The sequence below is a fragment of the Pelobates fuscus genome, chromosome 8 (assembly GCF_036172605.1).
Source record: "Pelobates fuscus isolate aPelFus1 chromosome 8, aPelFus1.pri, whole genome shotgun sequence".
Lineage (NCBI taxonomy): Eukaryota > Metazoa > Chordata > Amphibia > Anura > Pelobatidae > Pelobates > Pelobates fuscus.
This window is the reverse complement of record NC_086324.1, coordinates 107,294,023-107,317,994: the sequence shown is the minus strand read 5'-3', so window position 1 is coordinate 107,317,994 and position 23,972 is coordinate 107,294,023. Positions and strand designations below refer to the sequence as shown.

Below are 23,972 nucleotides of genomic sequence, written 5' to 3'. Positions count from 1 at the left end.
GACATGGGGGACGACCCAAGCTCACCCTGGAATTCCCCCTGACAACAAATAAAAGGAACCTTGACACTCCCAGCAGATCCATTCCTATTGTAGGGTCTGGGGAGACAGTTTGGTGTCTACAAAATGACACCCATCCCTGCACTCTGATGAGGAGGAGGGGAGGATCAAGACTAGTGCATTAACTGTCCGCAGGACAGTACCGCTAACCCACAAAACCCCAAAAGGGCTCCTCCTGCCACAGCAGACACCTGGGACCTCTCCCCCTCCAACAAACTCACATCAGACCTATAGCAACCTATCCCTCTCACCATTAAGCACTCCCCCGAGACGACCCGCCTCTGGCCTCACGCACCCCGTACTCTCACGCGAATGGAACTCAGACACCAAACAGAATGCACAGGTTTGCCGATGATGTTAAACCATGGAACTCTACTCCAACACAAGCAGAAGAGGTGAGACACACTATTATCTGACACAACACCAACCCACACCCACTAGACATCCAAAAACAATGAAGCATCACAGTACTGAATGAAACCCCATGGGCTTGGGAAGGGTGGGGTACCAGGATACAGGGAGTCCTCTACTTCTTGATTTTACGTAACCAGGGGGGGGGGGGGCTACGCCAAAATCTCAGGTTGCAAACGTAATCTGGGAAAAACTGAGGTACTCCCCATCAATCTCACACCCCAAACACTAAGCACCCTACAACAATCTTACCCATTCCAATTTTAATGACCAAAGCATTCACTCTATGGGCACGAATCTCCCAGCAAACATACATCAAGCCTATTGATTAGATTACACCGAACTCCTGGAAACAGCCTATAGGGACTTACAGGCCTGGCAGCTCCTGACCATATTGTGGCTAGGAAGATTAGCCTCTGTTAAAATTAATCTCCTACCACACTTCCTCTACTTGTTCCAAGCTCTGCCAATCCAGATATCCAAAAGAGATTTCAAAACACTACAAACACAGATCGACAGGTTTGTCTGGGCACGGCAAAAAGCGAGAATCAAAAGGGCAAAAAGGTACATCCCAAACAGAGCGGGAGGTCTGGGACTGCCAAACTTCATGTACAACTTCTATGCTGCCCAGCTGGCACACATTCAACACATCAAACTATGGGTGGACCTGGATCATGACCTCTTTGGCAGGGATTTCCCGTCACTATATCTCTGACTCCCAAAACAGGCTAGACCCTTTACACCTTCTACCACGCCAGTACTATACACCTCAATTCAAGTCTGGGATAAAGCAGTATCCAAATTCTCCATCATAAACACCCTCTCTCGGTTGACCCCCCACTTTGAACACTTTGAGAACAACAATTTAATCCTTTATTGTCACTTTTTTCATAGCCTACAGCTGATCTCCCTTGCGGGCCTCCCCAGGCCACACCCTTCACAACATTCAACCACTTTCGCTTTCTACAAACCTGTAGCTTTTTGGATTCACCGCCCAACAAGGCCGCTGCCACAACCAAACTCACTACCTTCAATAAAATGTGCATTTAAACTCCAATACACAGGGGATAACTAACCACTATATACTTGTTACTTAGCACCACCCACACGAACCCTGAACCATGCACTAACATACATACATCTTGGCTTGGGAGAAGGTCCTGGGACCCCTCAGGACCACATGGATTTGGCAGACATCTGGGATGCTGTAGCTTTGGTCACCATATGTGTGAATCATAAACAAGCATACAAAACATTGCTACGCTGAAACCTCACCCCTATCAGACTCAGACAAATGGGCAGATCAACCTCTCACCTGTGCTGGAAGGCATGCGGAATGAGGGCACAGTGGTCCCCAACTCACATCACTTTTCTTATATCTTCCCCTGGGCAGGGGGGTGTAATGGAGACCTAACGTGAGGGGTGGGGGGGAGTCGTGGAGGGGAATGTGGAAGGTCTGGGAGTTGGGGAAGCTCTCATCTCTCCACCCCGCTCGCCACAAGGAACCGCAGCCATGGTGTCCATGTACGGGTGCATTTTTCCAGCCCACCGTGTAGCGTTGCCGTTAGGGATTCCATGGTGTAGATCTCACCAATTTTATTCATCCATTGCGGGAAGGTGGGTGCACCCCTTTGCTTCCATAATGCAGTAATTAGGAATTTGGCGACCGTTAGTAGGTGTTTCGTCAGGGATTTCTTATATGTTGGGAGAGATGTGGTGCAGAAGCATGGGGAGTGGTTGGAGCGGCAGTTCATTGTCTGTAATCTGCTGTATCTTTGTGTGAACCATTGAACAGAAAGGGGTTATGACCGGACAGTTCCATCAAATGTGGAGAGCGGTTCCAAAGTGCTTGGGAAGGGTGGGGTACCAGGATACAGGGAGTCCTCTACTTCTCGATTTTACGTAACCAGGGGGCTACGCCAAAATCTCAGGAATCCCTAACGCACCTCCAACATTAGTCCGATATTTTCGCATTTATGCAGTGTAGTGTGTCAGGGGTCCTATACCAGTGAGCCAGCAACTTAAAGATCATCTCCTGGTACTTGGAACTAATGGAGCATTTATATGCGAGTATGAATATTTTCTCCCATTCCTGCATTGTTAGCGTGACTCCTGTCTCCCTTTCCCATTTAGCTATGAATTTCAGGGTCGGTATGTTTTCCCCGGTGAGGAGTAGTGCGTATAAGAAGGAAACCCCTTTCTCTAGGTGGCGTCTTTTGATGCAGATGGCCTCAAATTGTATGGGGTCTCTATGTAGGCACTGTTTGCTTGCAAAGGCCGCATAATTTGTCTGTAGTTGGTTGTAATGAAGTTTCTCTATGCCTGAAGGTGGCATCTATCATAGGGTTGCCAGTTCGGAGAAAACTATACGTCATGGTGCCAAGCCATAGGTGGGAAGGTAGAGTACCCTTCGCCTGGGAGAGTTCCATGTGGACCCATATCTTGGTGGCTGGGCGAGCGTGCCAGTCCACAAGCCTAAGGAGAAGTGTGGTGTGATAGTACCCCAGGACGAACGGGAGCCTAGTGCCACCTTGAGTTTTAGGGCATTCCAGTTGCGCCCTACTAATTCTGGATGCCCTCCCATTCCATACAAACCTCCATTTTGCAGTGTAGAGGGACTGAAAGAAGGCTCTTGGTATGGTCACTGGATCCATCTGAAACAGGTATAAAAGGCGTAGGAGGACATTCATCTTCACCGCGTTGATACGGTCGAATCAGGAGACATATAGGCCCGACCAACGATGTAGATCAGTCAGTATGACTGTAAGAATGGAGAGGAAGTTCTGTTGGTACAAGTGTGTCAGATCCTTCGGCAGCCAGACCCCAAGGTATTTAAGCTTAACCACGAACCAAGTAAAATGAAATTGTGATTTCAGGTGAAGTCCCCTGTCTGCTGGGAGCGTGACATTGAGAGCCTCCGATTTGCTCATGTTCAGCTTCATGTTCGACAGATTTCCAAACTCTCTGAAGGTGTGGAGAAGGTTGGGCAGGGAGACTAGCGGATTGTCCAGGAAGAAAAGCATGTTGCCTGCATATGCAGCTACCCTATGTTCCATATTGTGTAGTTTGTACCCCGTAATGCCCTGTCTCGTCTGACCGCCTCCAGGAATGGCTCTAGAGTGAGGGCAAACAGGAGGGGGTATAGGGGGCATTTTTGCCTGGTGCCATTCCGTATGGAGAACGGCGCAGAAAATGTGTAGAGAGCTATCACCCAGAAGTGGATGTGAGGGCCCCGCATGTGCCAAAGCTTGGCTTCAAGGTATGTCCAGTCCACCCGGACGAAGGCCTTTTCCGCATCCGTGGAAAACTAGGTCCTTGTGTGTCAACCAGGCAGAGTGGACTATGTTGAGGGCCCTGATGGTGTTGTCCCTTGCCTCCCTACCTTTGACAAAATCAACCTGGTCTGGGTGGACCAGAGTAGGGGGAACTCGAGAGAGCCTCATGGCTATAGTTTTTGCGAATCTTGGACTGGTTGAGGGCAGAGGAGAGTTCCTTTATGGACAGGGGCTGCTCTAGGTCGTCGGCCAGTTCCGCTTTGAGCTTTCGGTCTACATATTTCGAAAGGAAGTCGTTTATGTATGGTTGGCGTTGGGTGGCCATTAGGGTTCAGGCATTAGGAGCTATATTGTACAACTCCATGTAATAAGCTGAAAGGCCTGGAGGATGCCAGCTGGGCTCCTAACCCCTGTCTCATCCTGCCCTTTGATCAAATGTATGTGGTTTTGTCTCTGTCTCTGTTGCAGGGAGGGTGCTAGTAACCTACCACATTTGTTGGAAAATTCATAGAAATGTTTGTTAGATTTTTGAAAGAGTAAGTACCGTATATACTCGAGTATAAGCCGACCCGAATATAAGCCGAGGCCCCTAATTTTACCCCAAAAAACTGGGAAAACGTATTGACTCGAGTATAAGACTAGGGTGGGAAATGCAGCAGCTACTGGTAAATTTCTAAATAAAATTAGATCCTAAAAAATATATATTAATTGAATATTTATTTACAGTGTGTGTATAATGAATGCAGTGTGTGTGTATGAATGCAGTGTGTGTATGAATGCAGTGTGTGTATGAGTGCAGTGTGTGTGTTTGAGTGCAGTGTGTGTGTGTGTATGAGTGCAGTGTGTGTGTGTGTATGAATGCAGCATGTGTGTGTATGAATGCAGCGTGTGTGTGTATGAATGCAGCGTGTGTGTGTATGAATGCAGTGTGTGTATGAGTGCAGCGTGTGTATGAGTGCAGCGTGTGTATGAGTGCAGCGTGTGTGTGTATGAATGCAGTGTGTGTATGAGTGCAGCGTGTGTATGAGTCTAGCGTGTGTATGAGTGCAGTGTGTGTATGAGTGCTTGTGGTCCTCGGCGCAGGCTAGGAAGCGTCCATCAACGGAAGGTACTCGGTCAGAGTACGGGGAGTTCCAGTTACAAGGAGGTTGACAAAAAATGTTGTATATGTGTTTGTATGTGTGTGATTGTGCATGTGTGTCTGTATATATGTGTGTTTATATGTGTGATTGTGTCTGTATGAATGTTTCTCTGTCTGTGTGTATGTCTGTGTGTGTGTGTTGAGTAGAGGAATTCCCTCTTCAAGCACTCTGGTGTTTGCATCTAATATCTGACAGTGTGTGTGTCTGTATCTGTATGTATGTGTGTGTGTGTGTGTGTGTGTGTATGTCTATCTGCATGTTTGTATGTGCGTGTGTCTGTATATGTGTATGTCTGTCTGGCTGTGTGTATGTGTGTGTGTGTATGTATGTGTGCATATCTGTATATGTGTCTGTGTGTTGGGGGGGTACCTTTGGGACGTGGAGGATAGGGGTATGGGAGTGGTGGAGGGGGAACTTAATGAAGGGTGGAGGATAGACATTTGGGTGATGGCAAGGGGGGTGCAGGGCAATTTTTGCACCAGGGCCGCATGGTTTCTAGTTACACAAATATTGAAACATGCAATGTGATATTTGATGCCTCCTTGAGTTCCCCAATGGGATTAGTCCTGTGTTAAAACCATACTTTGTTTAGACTATACGTATTGTTTGTATGTCATTGTTATATCTTATCTAAATACATGTTTACTATATGACTATTATTGAATATATGTATGTGGATATTGTATGACAATGTAATATAAATAGACAAAGATACAAAAAGTAATTTCTATAACTGTATATATATATATATATATATATATATATATATATATATATATATATATATATATATATATATATATTCACATATAACACCCATGTGGGTTAAGTTTAAGTGTAACATCTTATCTTAGTGTAACATCTTGCATATTTAAATAGCTGTCCGTAATCAAAATGAGGAATCAGCGGACTCAAACACTTTTAATGCGGATCCTGATGTCTGCAGAATTGGATCTGCCAACACTCTCAATAGCTCAGATATAACAAATATAGTAAGTAAATTATTTTTTTTTCTAAATTAAAGCTATCAACAAGATTTAACTTCCACTTTTTCTACTTTGCCATAATGTAAATAATTGTCATTTCAACCAATGTGTGTATTTTATTTTTTAGCCTACATTCCCATTGAGAAATCGCAGTGACAGCATAATATCCACAACACCAGAACCTCCAGGGAATGACTCCATCATGCGACGCAGTAGAGAGGATGCACCAGCATATAGGTCATACAATTAATTTTCAACAGAGATGTATTCATATATGAAAAATAGCCTAACATAGCAAGACAAAGCTCTGTTTATACCTACTGTGCTTTGCAACAAAGTATTTTTTTTCTTGATTAGTAAAGTGATGTACACTCAAGTTCAAATATAAATCTCCATCAGCAAAAACCTTGATGATCCAATTTTGCTTTTCCAATAGGTTAAGAGACAAAGCAGCTCATTTGTAGTACTTGTCTTGGAAGTTTTGCCCTTCTGCCTCTAGTCTCCACTGTAAGGAAAGAGTTAAACAGCCAATTATTTACAACGGTTTGATATGCGATGCCCCTGGCCCTACTTCCCTCCTCCACTACCTCAGCAACCAAGCCGGGGGCTCCTGCTTAAGTACTTAGGAACTGCCTGAGTAAATCCCTGCAGCACAGGGTTAGCTCATTAGCTGAGAGTGTCAGCCAAGAGTGTCGATAGCAGCAATCTCCACTCCCCTCCAGATGAACTCCACTCCCAACTGGCAGGATTTTGCTTCTGAAATTTCACTTTCAAGCATGGAGTACCACAGGGCAGGGGCACTGCTGATTGGCTGAAAGCAGTCAGCTGATGCTCTCAGCAAATCATTGACTCCCCATTCACAAAACGGGCTTGGGAAAGGTATGTTTCTTTCCTACCAGTTTTGTGAATAGGGAGTCACTGATCGACTGAGAATGTCAGCTGATCGCAAAGTGAAATTTCAGAAGCCAGTTGCTGCCTGGGGGGAGTGGAGAATGCGCTGGTGAAAACTTTGAGGTTAAACAGTTTGAGAACGACACCATAACATCTTAATTTAGATTAAGTTATTTTGTTGCCTGGATTGTACCTTTAAGCTATAGAGCACATACACACACTGCACTCCCAGCACACACACACACACACACATACAACCACTGTGTCACCAGCACACACAACCACTGTGTCCCCAGCACACACGCACATACTACACCCCGAGCACATACACACTGCATCCCCATCACACACACTCCATCCCCAGCACACACTGTATCCCATGCATCCACAACACAGACACAACACATTCCAAACATAAACAATACATCATCTACCTCACAACCCCTTGGCACACATATTACACCATGTATGTACGTAGTGGGGAATCGCGATGCAGCCTAGAACAAAATCTAACCCTATTCAACCCCCCAGTAATGACAGACCACTTAGTATGGATGAAACAGGCCACAGCATTTATTATCACAAACTAAGTTACTGCATAACACATCCATAACTTTATTTATTAAATCTCTTATTTTCTGTAACCAAAACGTAAATAAGCATAAATTAACATATATACATATATAACTCCACACATAGTGTTATACAGTGACCCAACCGTTCTTGCCAATAAACAGAGAGTGGTTCCTAATCACCACTCCCTCTCACCTCCCCCCTCGTCATAAAAATCATATATTTCCAATGCCTGCCATCAGCCGACCTTATCCACGCTCGATGGGCACAAGACCTCAGGCAACCTAAAGTTTAACCTTTGGAGCAGGGGAGGTTTGAGACCTTAAAAAACTTGTTCATCTCATTCCATATACTTAAACGTAACCTCAAACTCAATTGGCAAGGACATACCCCCGCCACAACCCCGCTGTTTTACACCTAAAATCCGCGGGGGACCCCACCACAACCAGCCATGGCCTGTTCCACCACTTCCTGCAGCGCTAGATTAACATAGAATAAATACTGCACCAGTAAATGAAATAACAATTCGGGATCAAGCTAAAAAACACAAATAACATAACATAGTGCAGAACGTATATATATATATATATATATATATATATATATATATATATATATATATATATATATATATATATATATAATGCTAGACCCCTTATGTAGAGTAAAACTCACAGGATTTAAAGCCGTCCCCGGCTCTATATAATATGCAGGAGGGAGCCTAAAAAGGCTAAAACAATACCTTTGAGGGGAGCAGCAAAGGATACAAAGAGGAGAATCCAAAATTCATTGAACAAATAAACAATTAAAACAGGGACAAAAGCAGTGTATAAATAGTAAAATATACTAGGCACAAAGCCAAAATAAAAACACCGCAGAGTAAATAAGAAAAAGTCCCAGATACAATACTTTGGTCTAGCAGCAACCGCGTTTCAACTCCAGCCGGAGCCTTCCTCAGTGCACCGTTAACATAGGCCCTGTCCGACCTCCAGCAAGCGCACCCATCCCCTCGAGATAACCAGGCCACATCCGGCCAAACCCCAAGGCGAACTGGAATCCCCCAAGCCAAACCTAGAAACCCATCTTATCCGATTTCCGACGTCAGCGCACCAGGGCACTCACATTGCTGAGCGCACTGCCAACAGAAACGGGCGATAGCTTCAGCCCGGCCCCTGAGAACCTCTGGTAAGAAACAGAATGCGTAACATGTCCAGATTTAAGAACACCCAAATCCCAAACAGCCCCCGAATACAGATCATTCCACCCAGACAGATGACAAAAAACCCCGGTACCCCTAGGAGGCGGGACAGCTGACCCAGGAAGAGGAGGAGCCACACCTCCCTCATGTATCAGGCGCCAGACTACCAAACCTCCACTCCCGAAGGCGTAAGATCAATCACTCGCCCCGCACCTCCTGTCCCAAATGACACATGAGCATCCCACCCTCTTTATTCCGGGGTGGGGGGGAGAAGACAGTAACCGTGGGGAGAAATCCATTCGGAGACCAGCAGGGTGAACCCAAGAAACCTACCACCCTGACCCCCACCATCCAAGCCCTGTGAACCAGTGGCACAAGCACGCCCAGCCTGGTGGCGTCTGTAGCTGACCCAAACCGGACCGAATACCCCCTGAACCCACCACCATCCTTACCCAGGAATTCTAGCCCCAATTGGAGCACCCCAACAACATGGACGCAGGCGAGAAAACCCTGCTACGAGAAGCAAACAAGGGGAGAGGAGGCTGAATAACCCAGGGGCGGAATAGCCCCCACCGAAGAAAAAACAGGACACATGTGGGAACCCGGCGCTCCCCCCAATTGGAACAGTATATTTCCAACTATTCTGGGAACCTAGCACACCCTGTTAGGAGCCTAACCAGTACCCTGTGCATTCAATTCACCTCACGAGAAAGCAGAAAGGGCCCGGTTATGTCTACTCCGCAACCTCCAAGAACGGAACAGAGTCTATTGATGAATCAGCCAACTGCTACCAACTTACCTTTCCCAAATACAACAGCCGTCGAGCGGCGAAAGCCTGAAGGAAGTCCCTTCCGATGCTTACTCGATCCACCAAAACCCCTTCCCACCTGCAGATGACCGTAACATGAATGGGAAGACTGAACACTGACTGTCAGAAATACGGCCTGGAAAACAACAACCTGCCGGGCGCATCGGCAGCAGCCGGAAGTCCGATCACACCGCTGCCCTTGATCTCCCCCCCAGTTTTAAAGGGACCCGATCAGATTGCAAGAAGGGACAACGTACTCACCAGCCAATGCCCGGAGCACCAGCCGCGGCATAACAAGCGTAGAAGTCCAGGCAGAAGACATTGAAATCAGCTTCCAATGTTTTCTTCCAAGATGTTCCAGGCGCCACCTGCTGGGCATTTCTATGAACTGCAGCCAGGACCTGTGAGAAGGGCATGGAGAGGACGTGCCACCAGGAGGCAGTCAAGGTAAGTAACCAGAGAGAAGAGCAGAAGGCAGAGAGAGAAGAGCAGAGGGCAGAGAGAGAAGAGCAGAAGGCAGAGAGAGAAGAGCAGAAGGCAGAGAGAGAAGAGCAGAAGGCAGAGAAGACCCAGGAACAGGTAAGAGCAGGGAAAGAGAGTAAAAAAGGGGGGGGGGGCATAGAGGAGAGAAACAGAGAGAGTGTAAGGGGGAAGAAAACAGAGAGAGAGGGGAAAAAAGGGGGGGGAGAAAGAAGGACCGACAGGAACAGAAAGAAAACATGCCAACAGGGGGGGGAGAAACCGGAGACAGAGAAGGGAGGGGGGACTGAAAAAAGGAGGGGGGGCAGGGGAGAGAGACCCCCCGGGTGCCATCCTCACTGGCAGAGGAGGCCCTCAGGATAGGTCCCCTCCACCCCCAACAGCAGGTAAGCAGACCCCGTCCCAGGCCCCGCCGTCGCGCCCACCATGCAGCGTTTTAGGAAGGCCTCCGGCCGGCCGCACAAGGTGCGGGATGCGCCGCCCGCCTCCTACAGCCTCCGGCACGAATCCCAATGCCGGAGGCCGCCGTCCATGATCGGGCTGCAGGAGGGGGAGGCCGCAAGTCCCGCGCAGCGGTATTAGGCCGCGCATCCTCCGCGGCAGTTGTAGGTCGCGTGTCTGGAGCCTCAGACATGCGGCCGGGTGAAGCCTCGGGCCCGGGCTCCACCTCCTCAACCGGGTCTGAGGAGCAGCATCAGGGGGGTAGCGGAGCCGGCGGGCGGGAATGCCGGCTGGCACCATCGCAGCCCCCAGGAGCAGGGGCCACAGGGAAGGCCCCATTAGGAGACAAGCCGCGGTGGGGGAGCACCCACACCGGCAACCACACACTGGGAAGGCCAGAGATGGAGACAGGCCACGGGAGGGAACCAACACTGCCAGCCCCCAGGGGAGAGGGGAGCATGGGCCACAGGGAAGGCCCCAGATGGAGACAGGCCGCGGGGGGGAGCACCCACACTGGCAGCCACCATGGGAGAGGGGAGCAGGGGCCACAGGGAAGGCCCAGAGGGACTCAGGCCGCGGGGGGGGGAGCACCCACACCGGCAGCCACCATGGGAGAGGGGAGCAGGGGCCACAGGGAAGGCCCAGAGGGACTCAGGCCGCGGGGGGGAACACCCACACCGGCAGCCACCATGGGAGAGGGGAGCAGGGGCCACAGGGAAGGCCCCAGATGGAGAGGGGAGAGGAGAGCACCTGAATCAGGAGTTGCCAGCCACCATCCATGCTGCAGCAGCTCTGAGGGAAGCAAGCAAGCCTCAACCTCATCCCTCAAGCTGTGTAAACCTGCAGGCCCAGGAAAACAGGAGCAGAAGGACAGAAAGCTGTTTGCTGGCCCGAATCCCAAGTGGCACTGAGGTAAGACCTCCCCCACACTAACTTACACAGAACATAATCCCACCCACAGACTCTTTCCCAACCAATCCCATGCATCTATCCCCACACTCCTACATGTGCCCTTGTCCGCTTAGCTGCGCTATCACCCCAGGGCCTCAAACATAAAACAAACAGATTTAAATACACATACATGCACTACACACACAAGCAACACACACAACCAATCCAACATGCAGCCTTTAAATGCATGCACACTATTGTTTACTGCCTTTTCTTGCTTTGTCCTTTGGTATTCCACTTATGGAGACACCAGGGACAAGTTACCAGTAATTGTGAGATTCATTATAGTGTAACTCTTTGCCTTGTTTGAGTCTGTGTGTGCCTTTCTGTGAATATGCGTGTGCGTGTGTCTGTGCCTGTGTGTACTTGTAAGTAACTGAGTGCCAAGAGGCATGTTAAGAGGTGGAATTTGGGTTTGCCGAGTATCCAGGAGTGAGGCTTTAGGAACGGGTTACCAAATTATTATGGGGTGTTTTTTTTTTTATCCTAGCAATGCCGCTGGTGTCAGTTGATGATTATGACTCTCAGCTAATGAGCTAGGCTCTGAGACCTTTTAGTGGAGGTGAGGAGCTGTGCCTCCAATGCCCTAGGTAGAAACAAGAAGTCAAACTATTATTAAACAGTTTGACTGCTTCTGAGGGGCCACCAGTGAGTGTACTTCTGGCAACATAATTAACCTTAGAACAAGCTATAGTAATCATGGTGTTTCAAATGTTCCTCTTACTTACCTGAGTTCTGCTAGGCACCTCCTATTTTGAAGCTTGTGACCTGCAGCACTGAGTTCAAGCTTGCAATGCAGGGCTGTCATGATTACACTACCCAACTTACAAATATAGTCCAGAAATACCAAGACAGAAGGACATTTTACTAGACTTTAGAATGGCCGGATTTAACCTACAAAAAGAGAAACAAACATAACATGAGGATAACAGAATAATGTAAATAAATTACAGAGGTTATAAAGGTTAATAAACAAGCCAAAAGTGAATAGCCAGAAAACCAGAAAATATATAATGCACTCTACGATGAACCAAGAGGAAACCAAGACAGGGCAAAGACTATGGGGCTTAAAATTGTGTTTAAACACTGAGGAGGACTCTGATTGGTCCACATCACTCAAGTGCAGGATAAGGGCTGCAATGATGACATAGCACTCCTAGAATTGGAAATGACACTAGGCATCATATTAGCATCACGGGGGGCCCTAGACTTTGCGAGGTCTTAGGTGAAACTCAGACATCAGGCCCTAACTAACACCATTAAAATAAATAGGGGTTAACTTGTGTGTGTATAAGGAGCTGCAGATATATTTAAATGTGGGCTTGCAGCATTGAATACAGAGAGCTAGTCTCTGTATTCATCTTCAGAGGCTTGCATTGTCGCTGCTCCCTATGCCACTGCGATGTGAGCTCTCTGACTGTAGTTATGGCATAATTTGCAATAAAGAAATGTAATTTGCATTTAAGCTAATCATTTATACTTAATTGCGGTGTATAGTATAGTATAGCCTGGCAGTCATGCATACAGAAGTGCCAGAGTTGAAGGGGTTATTAGACACAAAAGTGAAAATTTTGGATAGGCATTTAAAAGAAAAAATATTTACCAAATAATAAAGTTATAGATAAGAAAACCGTGTCATAGACATTTTACCCACATACTCCATAATCCTTTACATGTATATTATGTGTTTCCCCATTCATTGTATATGTATGTATGCATATAATATACCTTTGCATTGCCCATGCCATACAACTCTCACATTACAGACATAGACAGGGCCGGCCTTAGGGGTGTGCGAGCTGTGCGGCCGCACAGGGCGCCATGGTGCAGGGGGCGCCCTGCGGCCGCATAGCTCACACGGCATGTCTGTTAGCCGCAATGCTAACAAGGCATTTGCCTTGGGCGGCATTTTCCAGGGGGCGGCAAAAAAAGCCGCCCCCAAATGCCCAAGGCAAATGTCTTGTTAGCCTTGCGGCTAACAGACATGCTGGGCGGTCGGGCGGCACTGGCGGGCGGCTGGCGAGGGAGCACTTCCTCTGAGCTGTATGCTCAGCTCCCTCGCGCGCCGCAGAGTGAGGCTGGGAGCCGGAATATGACGTCATATTCCGTCTCCCAGCCTCACTCTGCGGCGCGCGAGGGAGCTGAGCAAACAGCTCAGAGGAAGTGCTCCCTCGCCAGCCGCCCGCCAGCGCCGCCAGCCCAGCCCAGCAGCCACTGGACAAGAGACCCCCCCAGCATTCCCAAAGGTAAGGAGGCTGGGGGGGTGTCTAAATAAATTTAAAAAAATTTGTTAATGTGGGTGAGTGTGTGTGTGTATGTTAGTGTGTGTCTGTGTCTGAGTGTGTGTGTTTGTGTGTGTCTGTGTATGTTAGTGTGTGTCTGTGTATGATAGTGTGTGTCTGTGTCTGTGTCTGTTAGTGTGTGTGTATGTTAGTGTGTGTCTGTTTATGTTAGTGTGTCTGTGTATGTTAGTGTGTGTCTGTGCCTGTTAGCGTGTGTCTGTTAGTGTGTGTCTGTTAGTGTGTGTCTGTTAGTGTGTGTCTGTGAGTGTGTTTGTCTGTTAGTGAGTGTGTGTGTCTGACTGTGTGTGTGTGGCTGTCTGCCTGTGTGTGTGTGACTGTTTGCCTATGTTTGTGTGTGTGTGTGTGTGTGTGAGACTGTCTGCGCGTGTGTGTGACTGTCTGCGCGTGTGTGTGTGTGACTGTCTGCGCGTGTGTGTGTGTGGCTGTCTGACAGTGTGTGTTTGACTGTTTGTCTGTGTTTGACTGTTTGTCTGTGTGTGTGTGTGTGGCTGTTTGCCTCTGTGTGTTTGGCTGTCTGCCTGTGTGTTTGTGTGTGGCTGTGTGTGTGGCTGTCTGCCTGTGTGTGTGTGTGGCTGTCTGCCTGTGTGTGTGTGTGTGACAGGGTGTGTGGGAAGGGGTAAGGAGTGGGGAAGGGGGGAGGGGGGGGCGCTGTGAAGATTTTTTGCACAGGGCGCCCAAATGCCTAAGGCCGGCCCTGGACATAGACACACTAATACACAACTACATAGACACACTGATACATATATGCATATAACTTTACCTTTGCATTGCCCATGCCATACAACTCTCACATTACAGACATAGACACACTAATACACAATATACATATACACACTGATACATGTACATGCATACACTCACACAAACACACTTATGCACAGAGACACAAATATTTACTAATACAGACATGCAGTTACAATGTGTATTTATCTGGCTGTGTGTATTTATGAATGTGTCTGGCATTGTCTACATGTGTATGTGTCTGACAGTGAGTATCTTTGTATGTGAATGTATGTTTCTGTGAGCATGTGTATTTTTTTTCCTGGGACCATATGTGTGTGGGGTAGCTGTTTGCGGTGTTTTGTGTAAATGGGGGGGGGGGGGGGGTGACTGTGGCTTTTGTGCACTTAGTTCATGGCAAAGCTATGTTGTATGACTTTGTGTGTATGTTGATTGTCTTCAGGGGTGACTATGACACGGTGAGTAAAGGGGTAACTGTGGAAGGGTGAGTGTGACAGAGTGAGGTGGTGAATGAGACAGGGTTGAGTGTGACATAATGCGGGAGGGCAAGTATTACATGGTCGAAGGAGGGTGTGTTACAAAGTGAGGGGAGGTACGTGGGACAGAATTAAACTGTTAATGTGACAGGGTGAATGTTTCATGGTTGGGTAGGTAAATATCACGTGGTTGAGATGAATGTGGCATTGTTGAAGGAGTAAATGTGACAGGATTAAGGGGGATAGTTGACAGGGTGAGGGTGAGTGTGTCAGAGTGAGGGGGCAGAGCATGACAGGATTACAAGTGTTAATGTGACAGAGTGAGTGTGGCAGGGTTGGGGGTGAGTGCGGCGTGGTTTGAGGAGACAGTGTGACAGTAAAAGGGGAGGTGAGCGTGAGATTAGGGGGGTTAATGTGATAGGGTGAGTGTGGCAGAGCGAGGGGAGGAGAGTGCAGCTTGGTTGTGAGGGTGTGTGAGTGCAGCTTGGTTGAAGTGAGTATGACAGGATTAATGTGAGTGGCAGGGTTAAGAAGGTTACAGTGTGTTGGGGGATAATGACACTGTGTGTGGGCGGTGATGATACTGTGTGTGGAGTGGTTACACTGTTTGAGGAGGGCTGTGACCATGTGTGTGTGTGTGCAAGGGATGACAGAGTGTGGGAGAGGGATGACAGAGTGTGGATGACAGATGGTACAGTGAGGGAGGGCATAACAGAGTGTGAGAGAGGGTGACAGGTGACAGAGTGAGGGAAGGGTGTAAGGTGGTAGTGTCAGGAAGGGAGGGAGGAGGTGGCAGAGCGAGAAAGGTAACAGTGAAGGAGGGGGTTGTACTTTTAAAAATACCTATTTTTTATTCCTGGTGGTCCAGTGTCCTGGGTCCCTGGTGCTCAGATGGGCTGTCTCTCCAGTCTGCAGCTCAGCTGATTGTGAGCGGCAAACTGTGCAGTGTGGCACGATCTCCAGAAGTCAGAGAGTTGCAGCGGTAACCCGCGGCAACACTGTGATTGGCCAGTGATTGTGCTGGCTCTCTGCCTCTCAGGGAAGACTGTAGGGGCCTCATACCCTGTGGCATACCGGGCAAGCCGCCTTGCCCCCTTCTGGTGTCGGGTCCTCTGTGAGGGACTGAGTACCCGACAAAGTCTGCCCTATGGAGATTAAGGCGGCCGTGAGGCCCCAAACAGCGCAAGGCCTTAGGCGGCAACCTAATTCACCTAATTAGAGCGTCACCTCTGATTAGCATAAGTAGAGAGGTGCCACAAGCAAGCAGCATCTCTCTCCCTGCCAGAAAACTCATAAGCATTTGCCTCACAAATGGTGCCTTTGGTGTGCTTGGGACATCTGAATACAAGTAGTGATCAGGAAGGCAGAAGAGGACCAGAAATTGTGGCTTTCCGATCAATGAGAGCAGCGCATGCAGGAATACCGCAGCAGCATGTCAATCTGGTAAGTACTACAACAGTAACCCCATTGGGGTGGGCCTTGCTTGTCAGGAAAACAATGAAAGGAATGTTCAAGATGAGGGTAGTGAACATCGGGAGTGGAAACTCAACAATGCTTCTCAGGACCGTACCCCTTACAGTGGTTAAGATAGTGGAGCTCACCACTGGAAAAGTGAGAGTCTGTGACTGACTCAACCTCAAACTTCTCCTGCCCCTCCACAATCAGAGAATGCAGGGGAAAAGAAACAGGCATGGTGATCGATTACATATAAGGGACTAAGGCAGAGAGTATTCAAAAAAGGGTCAGCGCTGAATAAAGTCACAAAGAAAATTTGTTTTAGGGCAGCACACCTTAGGATAGAAAGGGGTTCCCTTCTAATACCCCACAATTAGCTGCAATAGAAATAGAAAGATAGATATATGTTAAGTATTTATCAGAGATAAAATATCCAGTTAAATATATAAAATACAGGTGAACTGAAATAAAAAGAAAGAATAAAAAAGTATCTAAGAGGATCAGCCAATTTTGATAGGATAAACGTTCTTGAGGGATTCTTGTCATTCCAGAGGTACATACAAGACACAAGAGAAGACAAAGGAACTCCAATGGTGTAGTAAATAATGCAATATGTATATGGAATTAAATGGGATATATTCTACTCACATTTACCAGAGCTATATCCAGCTCTGGTGTGTATAGCGTTAGGTGAAATAATCCCCACTTCTGGGATATGTGGAATATAGCTGGAGAAACTACATATCCCACATATCCCAGAAGTGGGGATTATTTCACTTCACACTATTCACACCAGAGCTGGATATAGGTCTGGTAAATGTGAGTAGAATACATCCCATTTCATTCCATATACATATTGCATTATTTACTACACCATTGGAGTTCCTTTGTCTTCCCTTGTGTCTTGCATGTACCTCTGGAATGACAAGAATCCCTCAAGAACGTTTTATCCTATCAAGATTGGCTGTTCCTCTTAGAGACTTTTTCTTTTTTTTTTTTATTTCAGTTTACCTGTATTTTATATATTTAACTGGATATTTTATCTCTGATAAATACTTAACATATATTTTTTGGTATATCTTAATTTATGTTGGGCGCAATCTTACTCTCTTTCTCTTGCTACTTAGGCAGAGAGGTATGGAAGACATTAGGTACATTCCCTTAGGTAAATCAAGCGACCAGTTTGATCCTACACAGGATCTGAAATGGACAAAGGAATCAAGGAGCAAGTTTCATCAAAGGCACTCGGAGATGGGTATTGAGGGTCGATAACCAAAACTGATTCCCCAAATGGTCAGTATGCCTGAACTTTGTGCTGTCTAGAAGCGTTAACAAAAAGAAGCTGTACCTGCTCCCAAGTGTTGCATACTTTAGCAACATGTTTATCTAAAACAGGCATTTCTCATGAAGAAAATGCATCATGAAGAACCATAGGATGTGGGCTGTACAGTACAAAACATGGCCTATGTCCAGAGGATTCATGGGAGGTACTGTTGCAAGCCAACTCTGTCCAAAGAAGCAGGCCAGCGCAATCCTCTAGGTGCTGCCAAGGATTGATTGGCACATTTTTCAGCTGCATTGGACTGGGGTGGTGAACGGAAGAAAAAGAAAGAGGCTTTCCAAAAATGATAAACTAACTGGCTACCTCGAACAGACACAATTTATTCTGGAATACCATGAAAATGGAACACCTTTCTGCTGAAGATAACAGCTAATTCTGAACAAGATGGTAATTTTGGAAGAGGTACAAAATGAGCCATTTTGTAAAAATTATCATTAGTAGCATTATCACAGTACATCTATTGGAAAGAGTAGATCTACTATGAAATCCATAGCTATAAGTGAGATCAGATCTACTATGAAATCCATAGCTATAAGGTCATATGGTAACATGGTCTGTAAAGCCTGTGCAAATTGGTCCATACAATAGTCCAATTCCTCTACTTTTGGATCCATGACCTAGTTGTTATGTCATGGCTACCCTACCCAATGTGCATCTTACTAAAAGAGAAAAAAGCATAAAATTGATACTAGCCAAGCTCAGAATCCCGGAAATACAAGAATATTATAGGACTATAGTCATATTAGCCTAAGAAGACGGACATTTTCGTTTTTCTTTATTTTTATTTAAGTTCTGCGTGTTGGGCATATTATTGTATCCTGACAATTTCCCATTGTTTTAGAAAATTCTAATTTGATATATTACTGCTACTTGTCAATCATTTATGCATTTTGTGGTGTTCACCTAAACCAGATTTGGTTTTAGGTGAAACACCACAAAATGCAGTTGCCAATCTAAAACAAATTGCCAAAAAGTGGCAGGCACTCAAAAAAAATTAAATAAATAAATAATAAAAAAAAAAAAAAAATATATATATATATATATATATATATATATATACACATGTACACAACTGAGACAAAACAGGGTCCTCTCTCTTTTTCCAGTATGATTTATATTTTCTGGAGTCATATAGATTTCTAATACTTATCCCATTATGCCTTATCCTTTCTCTATTCTAAGGAGACTCTCCAATTTATCTAGCTAATCTGCCCTATATGATCTCTCACAGCGTTGATATGGCCTATTTTCTTCATTATATCCTTTTTTCTTCTTCTGTTACTGGTGAGATAAACCCAGAGCTGGGGGTGAAAGGGCTCTGGAACATGTAAGTGGGATACCAGGTGTGACGGACCGTCTGCCAATCGATGCTCCTAGCACTCACCAAGGACCATCAGCACTGCACTGGACACCAAAGCAACCACAGACTACCCGAACTGCCGTAGGTTGGTTGTGGTCTCGCCATCTCCTCCAGGAGGGTATAACCGTGGGAAGGACCTCTCCTCCAGGAGAGTATAGCTGTGAGAAGGGCCTCTCCTCCAGGAGGGTATAGCTGTGGGAAGGACCTCTCCTCCAGGAGAGTATAGTTGTGGAAAGGACCTCTCCTCCAGGAGAGTATAGTTGTGGGAAGGACCTCTCCTCCAGGAGAGTATAGCTGTGGGAAGGAGAGAGCTCTTACAAGAGCTAGCATTGATATAGCAGTTATAGCTGTTCCCTACAACACAAGACAAGGCTGTGAGTTGAGGGTAAGAAGATCTGGTTTAATAAGCACGAAGGCATTTCTTTTATACACATTTTCAGGTCAGAGGCACACCCCCTGGAGCTGATGGTACACAGGGACAAAAGGGACACAAACCAATGGGAACAATAAATAACACAGTAACCTAACCCGGGCCTCAGGCCTTTAGGTGCCCTGTGCAAAAAATCTTTATAGCCCCCTCCCCCCCCCCCCCCCCCCCCCGTCATCCATGTATAGTGTGTGTGTATAGGAGTGTAGTGATTGTATAGGGAATTTATTAAATTAATAGTGATTTAGAAAAAAAATATTCATTGCTCCTTTCCTGTTGTTACCTAATTGGGCATGCTGGTCTGAATCTGGTATGCCCCTCCACTGGGTACAGACCATGCATAAGTGTCTCGCAAGCTCAGGGACTTGCAGTGTCCTGCAGCAGCGCTGTGATTATCCCATGCTAGGAAGACAGCTACTTATGGTCTACAGCCAACAGAAGTGCAGGCCAGAAGTGCCAGACTGCCTCCCCTACATTTCAGAGGAGCAGACTAAGTATGTCACATAATACTGTGAGTGGTTTTGCTTTAGAGCTCTGAATTATACTTATTTACCTTGACCTCTTTGGAATAAAAACTTGTAGTAATGCGCTACTTTTCCATTTATCACAGAGCTCACAACAATAAAACTCCCAGTAATGTGGAGCTCTGTGACAAGATCATACACTACACAATAATACAGCTCTAAGTAATGTGCCTATTTGTGTATCACCAAGCTCCCTAACTATAAAACATAGAGTAATGTGCATTTTATATACCAGAGCTCCACTGTAATACATCTCCCTATAATATGATGTAATGTTTGTGTTGTCTGTATATGTGAAAGGTGTGATGACTGTGTGTCATATGTATGCTTTGTGTTGGCTGTGTGTGATATTTGTAATGAGTGCATTAACTGTGTGGGATATGCGTGTATTGGTTGTATGTGATATTTGTGCTGGGTTTATTGGCTGTTCGTGATGGGTATTTAATTCAGATAAAAATATGCATTTAGGCCTATGTGTGAATTCAGGTGTATATTTTTGCAGAGTTATGTTCACACAGTCCCACAGTCAGACGCACACAGTTATACATATACACTGTCAAATCCACCACAGCACACAGTCGCAGGCAGATAATAACATACGCAGGATCAGGCAGAAACACACAGGTACAGGCAGTAACACACATACACAGTTACAGGCAGATAAACACACTCACACACAATTACAGGTAGACAACCACACAAACACACACAGGCAGACAGCCACACACACACACAGTCTTACACACATATACTTACATGCAGACAGCCACACACACACACACACACACACACACACACAAAGGTAGACAGCCACACACACACACACACAGAGGCAGACAGCCATACACACACAGGAAGACATCCACACACACAGAGGCAGGCAGTCACACACACACACACACACAGGCACACACACACACCCAGAGGCAGACGGCCACACAAACACACACAGGCAGACAGTCACACACAGGCAGTCTCACACACAGGCAGACAGTCACACACACACTCACACACTCTGCTTTTATTCAATTCCAAAGGAGACGCCCACAGACAATTATACATTACCCATTCACACAATGGTTACATCCCACAGATTCCCTCCCCTTAGCCTGAGAGGTAACCCAATTATCCGTACAGTTTAAAACATACATTCTACCCAACTTTCATAACTCTAAAACTGTATATCCAATATTAATAAAAGTCATATATTATTAATCAGCACATTCCAAATACATACATACCCAAAAATCATTCGAATCCGTTCAGCTGTTCGGGAGAAAGGTATAAGTCACTTTTGACCGACCGCAAGCACATTTTCATGCCCAAAACAGTTCCATGGATTTGGGCTGTGCGGTCGGTCTATTTTACACCAGGAAAATGACTAAGTCCCATTCGAATGAGCGTTCAAATCTTTGAACAGGACTTAGTCTCCAGCCGCAGTGTCGAGTAGGGTAGAAGGTACGGGTTAGCAGTGTTCGTGCAATTGGGTAGCCGAAAACAGTTCTATAGATTTGGCTGTACACACCACTGGCCTCGTTCGAATAAGTTAAAATGGCCGCCGCCACGTCTTCGTTTGTCGAATGGCGGCCACTTCGACTACTTCGGCACTTTGACTGTATCAGAAGTGCCAATTTAAAGTTGCAACACTGCTCCAAAGTAATTAAAGGGCCAGGAACAGCATTATAAAAATTCATTATGCCGAAATACAGTTCCTTAAAGGACAATACATCCCAGGTCCATAGTCGCAGGGCAGGAGGCTAGCAATCAGTCCTCTCCAATGCCCAGTGGCAAATGGCAGTTTGTCACAGTGATTATCTGCCTGCGACTGTGTGCTGTGATGGATTTGACAGAGTATATGTATAACTGTGTGCGTTTGACTGTGGGACTGTGTGAACATAACTCTGCAAAACTATACACCTGCATTCACACATGCCTAAATGCATATTTTTATCTGAATTAAATACCCATCACGAACAGCCAATAAACCCAGCACAAATATCACATACAACCAATACACGCATATCCCACACAGTTAATACACTCATAACAAATATCACACAAAGCATACATATGACACACAGTCATCACACCTTTCACATATACAGACAACACAAACATTACATCATATTATAGGGAGATGTATTACAGTGGAGCTCTGGTATATAAAATGCACATTACTCTATGTTTTATAGTTAGGGAGCTCGGTGATACACAAATAGGCACATTACTTAGAGCTGTATTATTGTGTAGTGTATGATCTTGTCACAGAGCTCCACATTACTGGGAGTTTTATTGTTGTGAGCTCTGTGATAAATGGAAAAGTAGTGCATTACTACAAATTTTTATTCCAAAGAGGTCAAGGTAAATAAGTATAATTCAGAGCTCCAAAGCAAAACCACTCACAGTATTATGTGACATACTTAGTCTGCTCCTCTGAAATGTAGGGGAGGCAGTCTGGCACTTCTGGCCTGCACTTCTGTTGGCTGCAGACCATAAGTAGCTGTGATACCGGAGAAACTGACGGAAGCCAAGCACAGATAGATGGACACAGGTTTCTTCAGGAAGAAAGAGATTCTTTATTCGATTCACCGAACGGGACTCAGAGGGACTAATGTCACCAAAACACAACAAGATCTGAGCCCCGAACAATAGTGTAGGTTCCTTATATAGGCATGTAACTCCACCCATAATCAGCTCCACCCACACATACTCTTACCCAATCAATCGAACAAGAACTAACTTCCTGTTTGACCACATGGCTTGCCCAGCACAATGGAGGAGGGGAATACTACATCCTGTATGCTCGCACATGCTCCGTACACTACTGATTGTATCTTTGCCACGTGCAACCAACCAACCGATACACCAGTATATGCACGTACACATGCCACGTGGTAATCTCGGCCTACTAAATTTATTTTTACCGAGATTCCACCACAGCTGTCTTCCTAGCATGGGATAATCACAGCGCTGCCGCAGGACACTGCAAGTCCCTGAGCTTGCGAGACAGTTACGCATGGTCTATACCCAGTGGAGGGGCAGACCAGATTCAGACCAGCATGCCCCTCTCCCAATTAGGTAACAACAGGAAAGGAGCAATGAATATTTGTTTTTAAATCACTATTAATTTAATACATTTCCTATACAATCACTACACTCCTATACACACACACTATACATGGATGAAGGGGGGCGGCACTATAAAGATTTTTTGCACAGGGCACCGAAAGGCCTAAGGCCGGCCCTGCTAGGCGTGGAGCTGGGGGTACTTGGTGAGCAGAGGCAAGCTGCGCTCTGCCCATATGCCAGCGCTTCTGCTGGGATAGCCTGCAGGTATTCAGCCCCTGGACGAGGGGGAAGGGGAGGGCAGAGGCCAACTTCACTCTGCCAAGATGCCAGCTTTTCTGCTGTGGGGACTGGGGCATAGTCCTGCCCGGTAGCAAGGAGAAAGTTAGGGCAGAGGCCAGCGGTGCTCTGCACTGATGCCAGCACTTCTGCTGGGGTAGCCTGCAGGTAGCCAGGCCCTGGTCGTCACAGGGGTGAGTGTCAGGGAGAGGAGACAACCGGTCCCCCTCCCCAACAGCAGTGTACCTTGCAGTGAGAAGAGACAATCTTCATCATAGCTAGTGAACATTAAGCAGATATGGCCATCAATATGGGGACCTGTAACATAGGTCAGCAGCCTGGGTGGTAAGTTCCTGTTCAGGCAATAGCCTGACTTGGATTACAGCAACTTCCTCCCCAACAGCAACCAGAGGCACCAGAGGTAGCGTTGGCGAGGTGAGCGTCTCCCCAGCGCGAAGCAGCAACTACAGGCCTGAGTGGCCATGCGGATGCCTATGCTGGGAGAACAGCCCAGGTGGGATTTGGTGGTGGCAGCGGCGGGATGGTCCTTCTCACAGCTATACCCTCCCGGAGGAGAGGTCCTTCCCACACAGTCCTGAGTCCAGAGATTGGACCAGGTGGGAAGGAGACGGCGAGACCCCAAGCAAGCTACGGCGGTTCGTGGAGTATGTGGTGGCTATGGTGTCCGGTGTAGTGCTGATGGTCCTTGGTAAGTGCTAGGAGCATCAATTGGCGGACCGTCCGTCACACCAGGATTCACTTTTTTTCACTGAATGTATATGTTTA

General features: G+C 46.6%; 1 protein-coding gene across 1 annotated transcript in view; it reads left to right on the top strand.

Annotated features, from left to right (window-relative positions):
• Window positions 1-23,972, top strand: part of CARD11 (caspase recruitment domain family member 11) — a 1,037,045-nt gene that overhangs the window by 595,331 nt on the left and 417,742 nt on the right. The window contains exons 11-12 of the mRNA XM_063430219.1: window positions 5,765-5,877; window positions 5,999-6,108. Of these exons, the coding sequence (XP_063286289.1) occupies window positions 5,765-5,877; window positions 5,999-6,108 (223 nt within the window). The remainder of the gene's footprint in view (window positions 1-5,764; window positions 5,878-5,998; window positions 6,109-23,972) is intronic.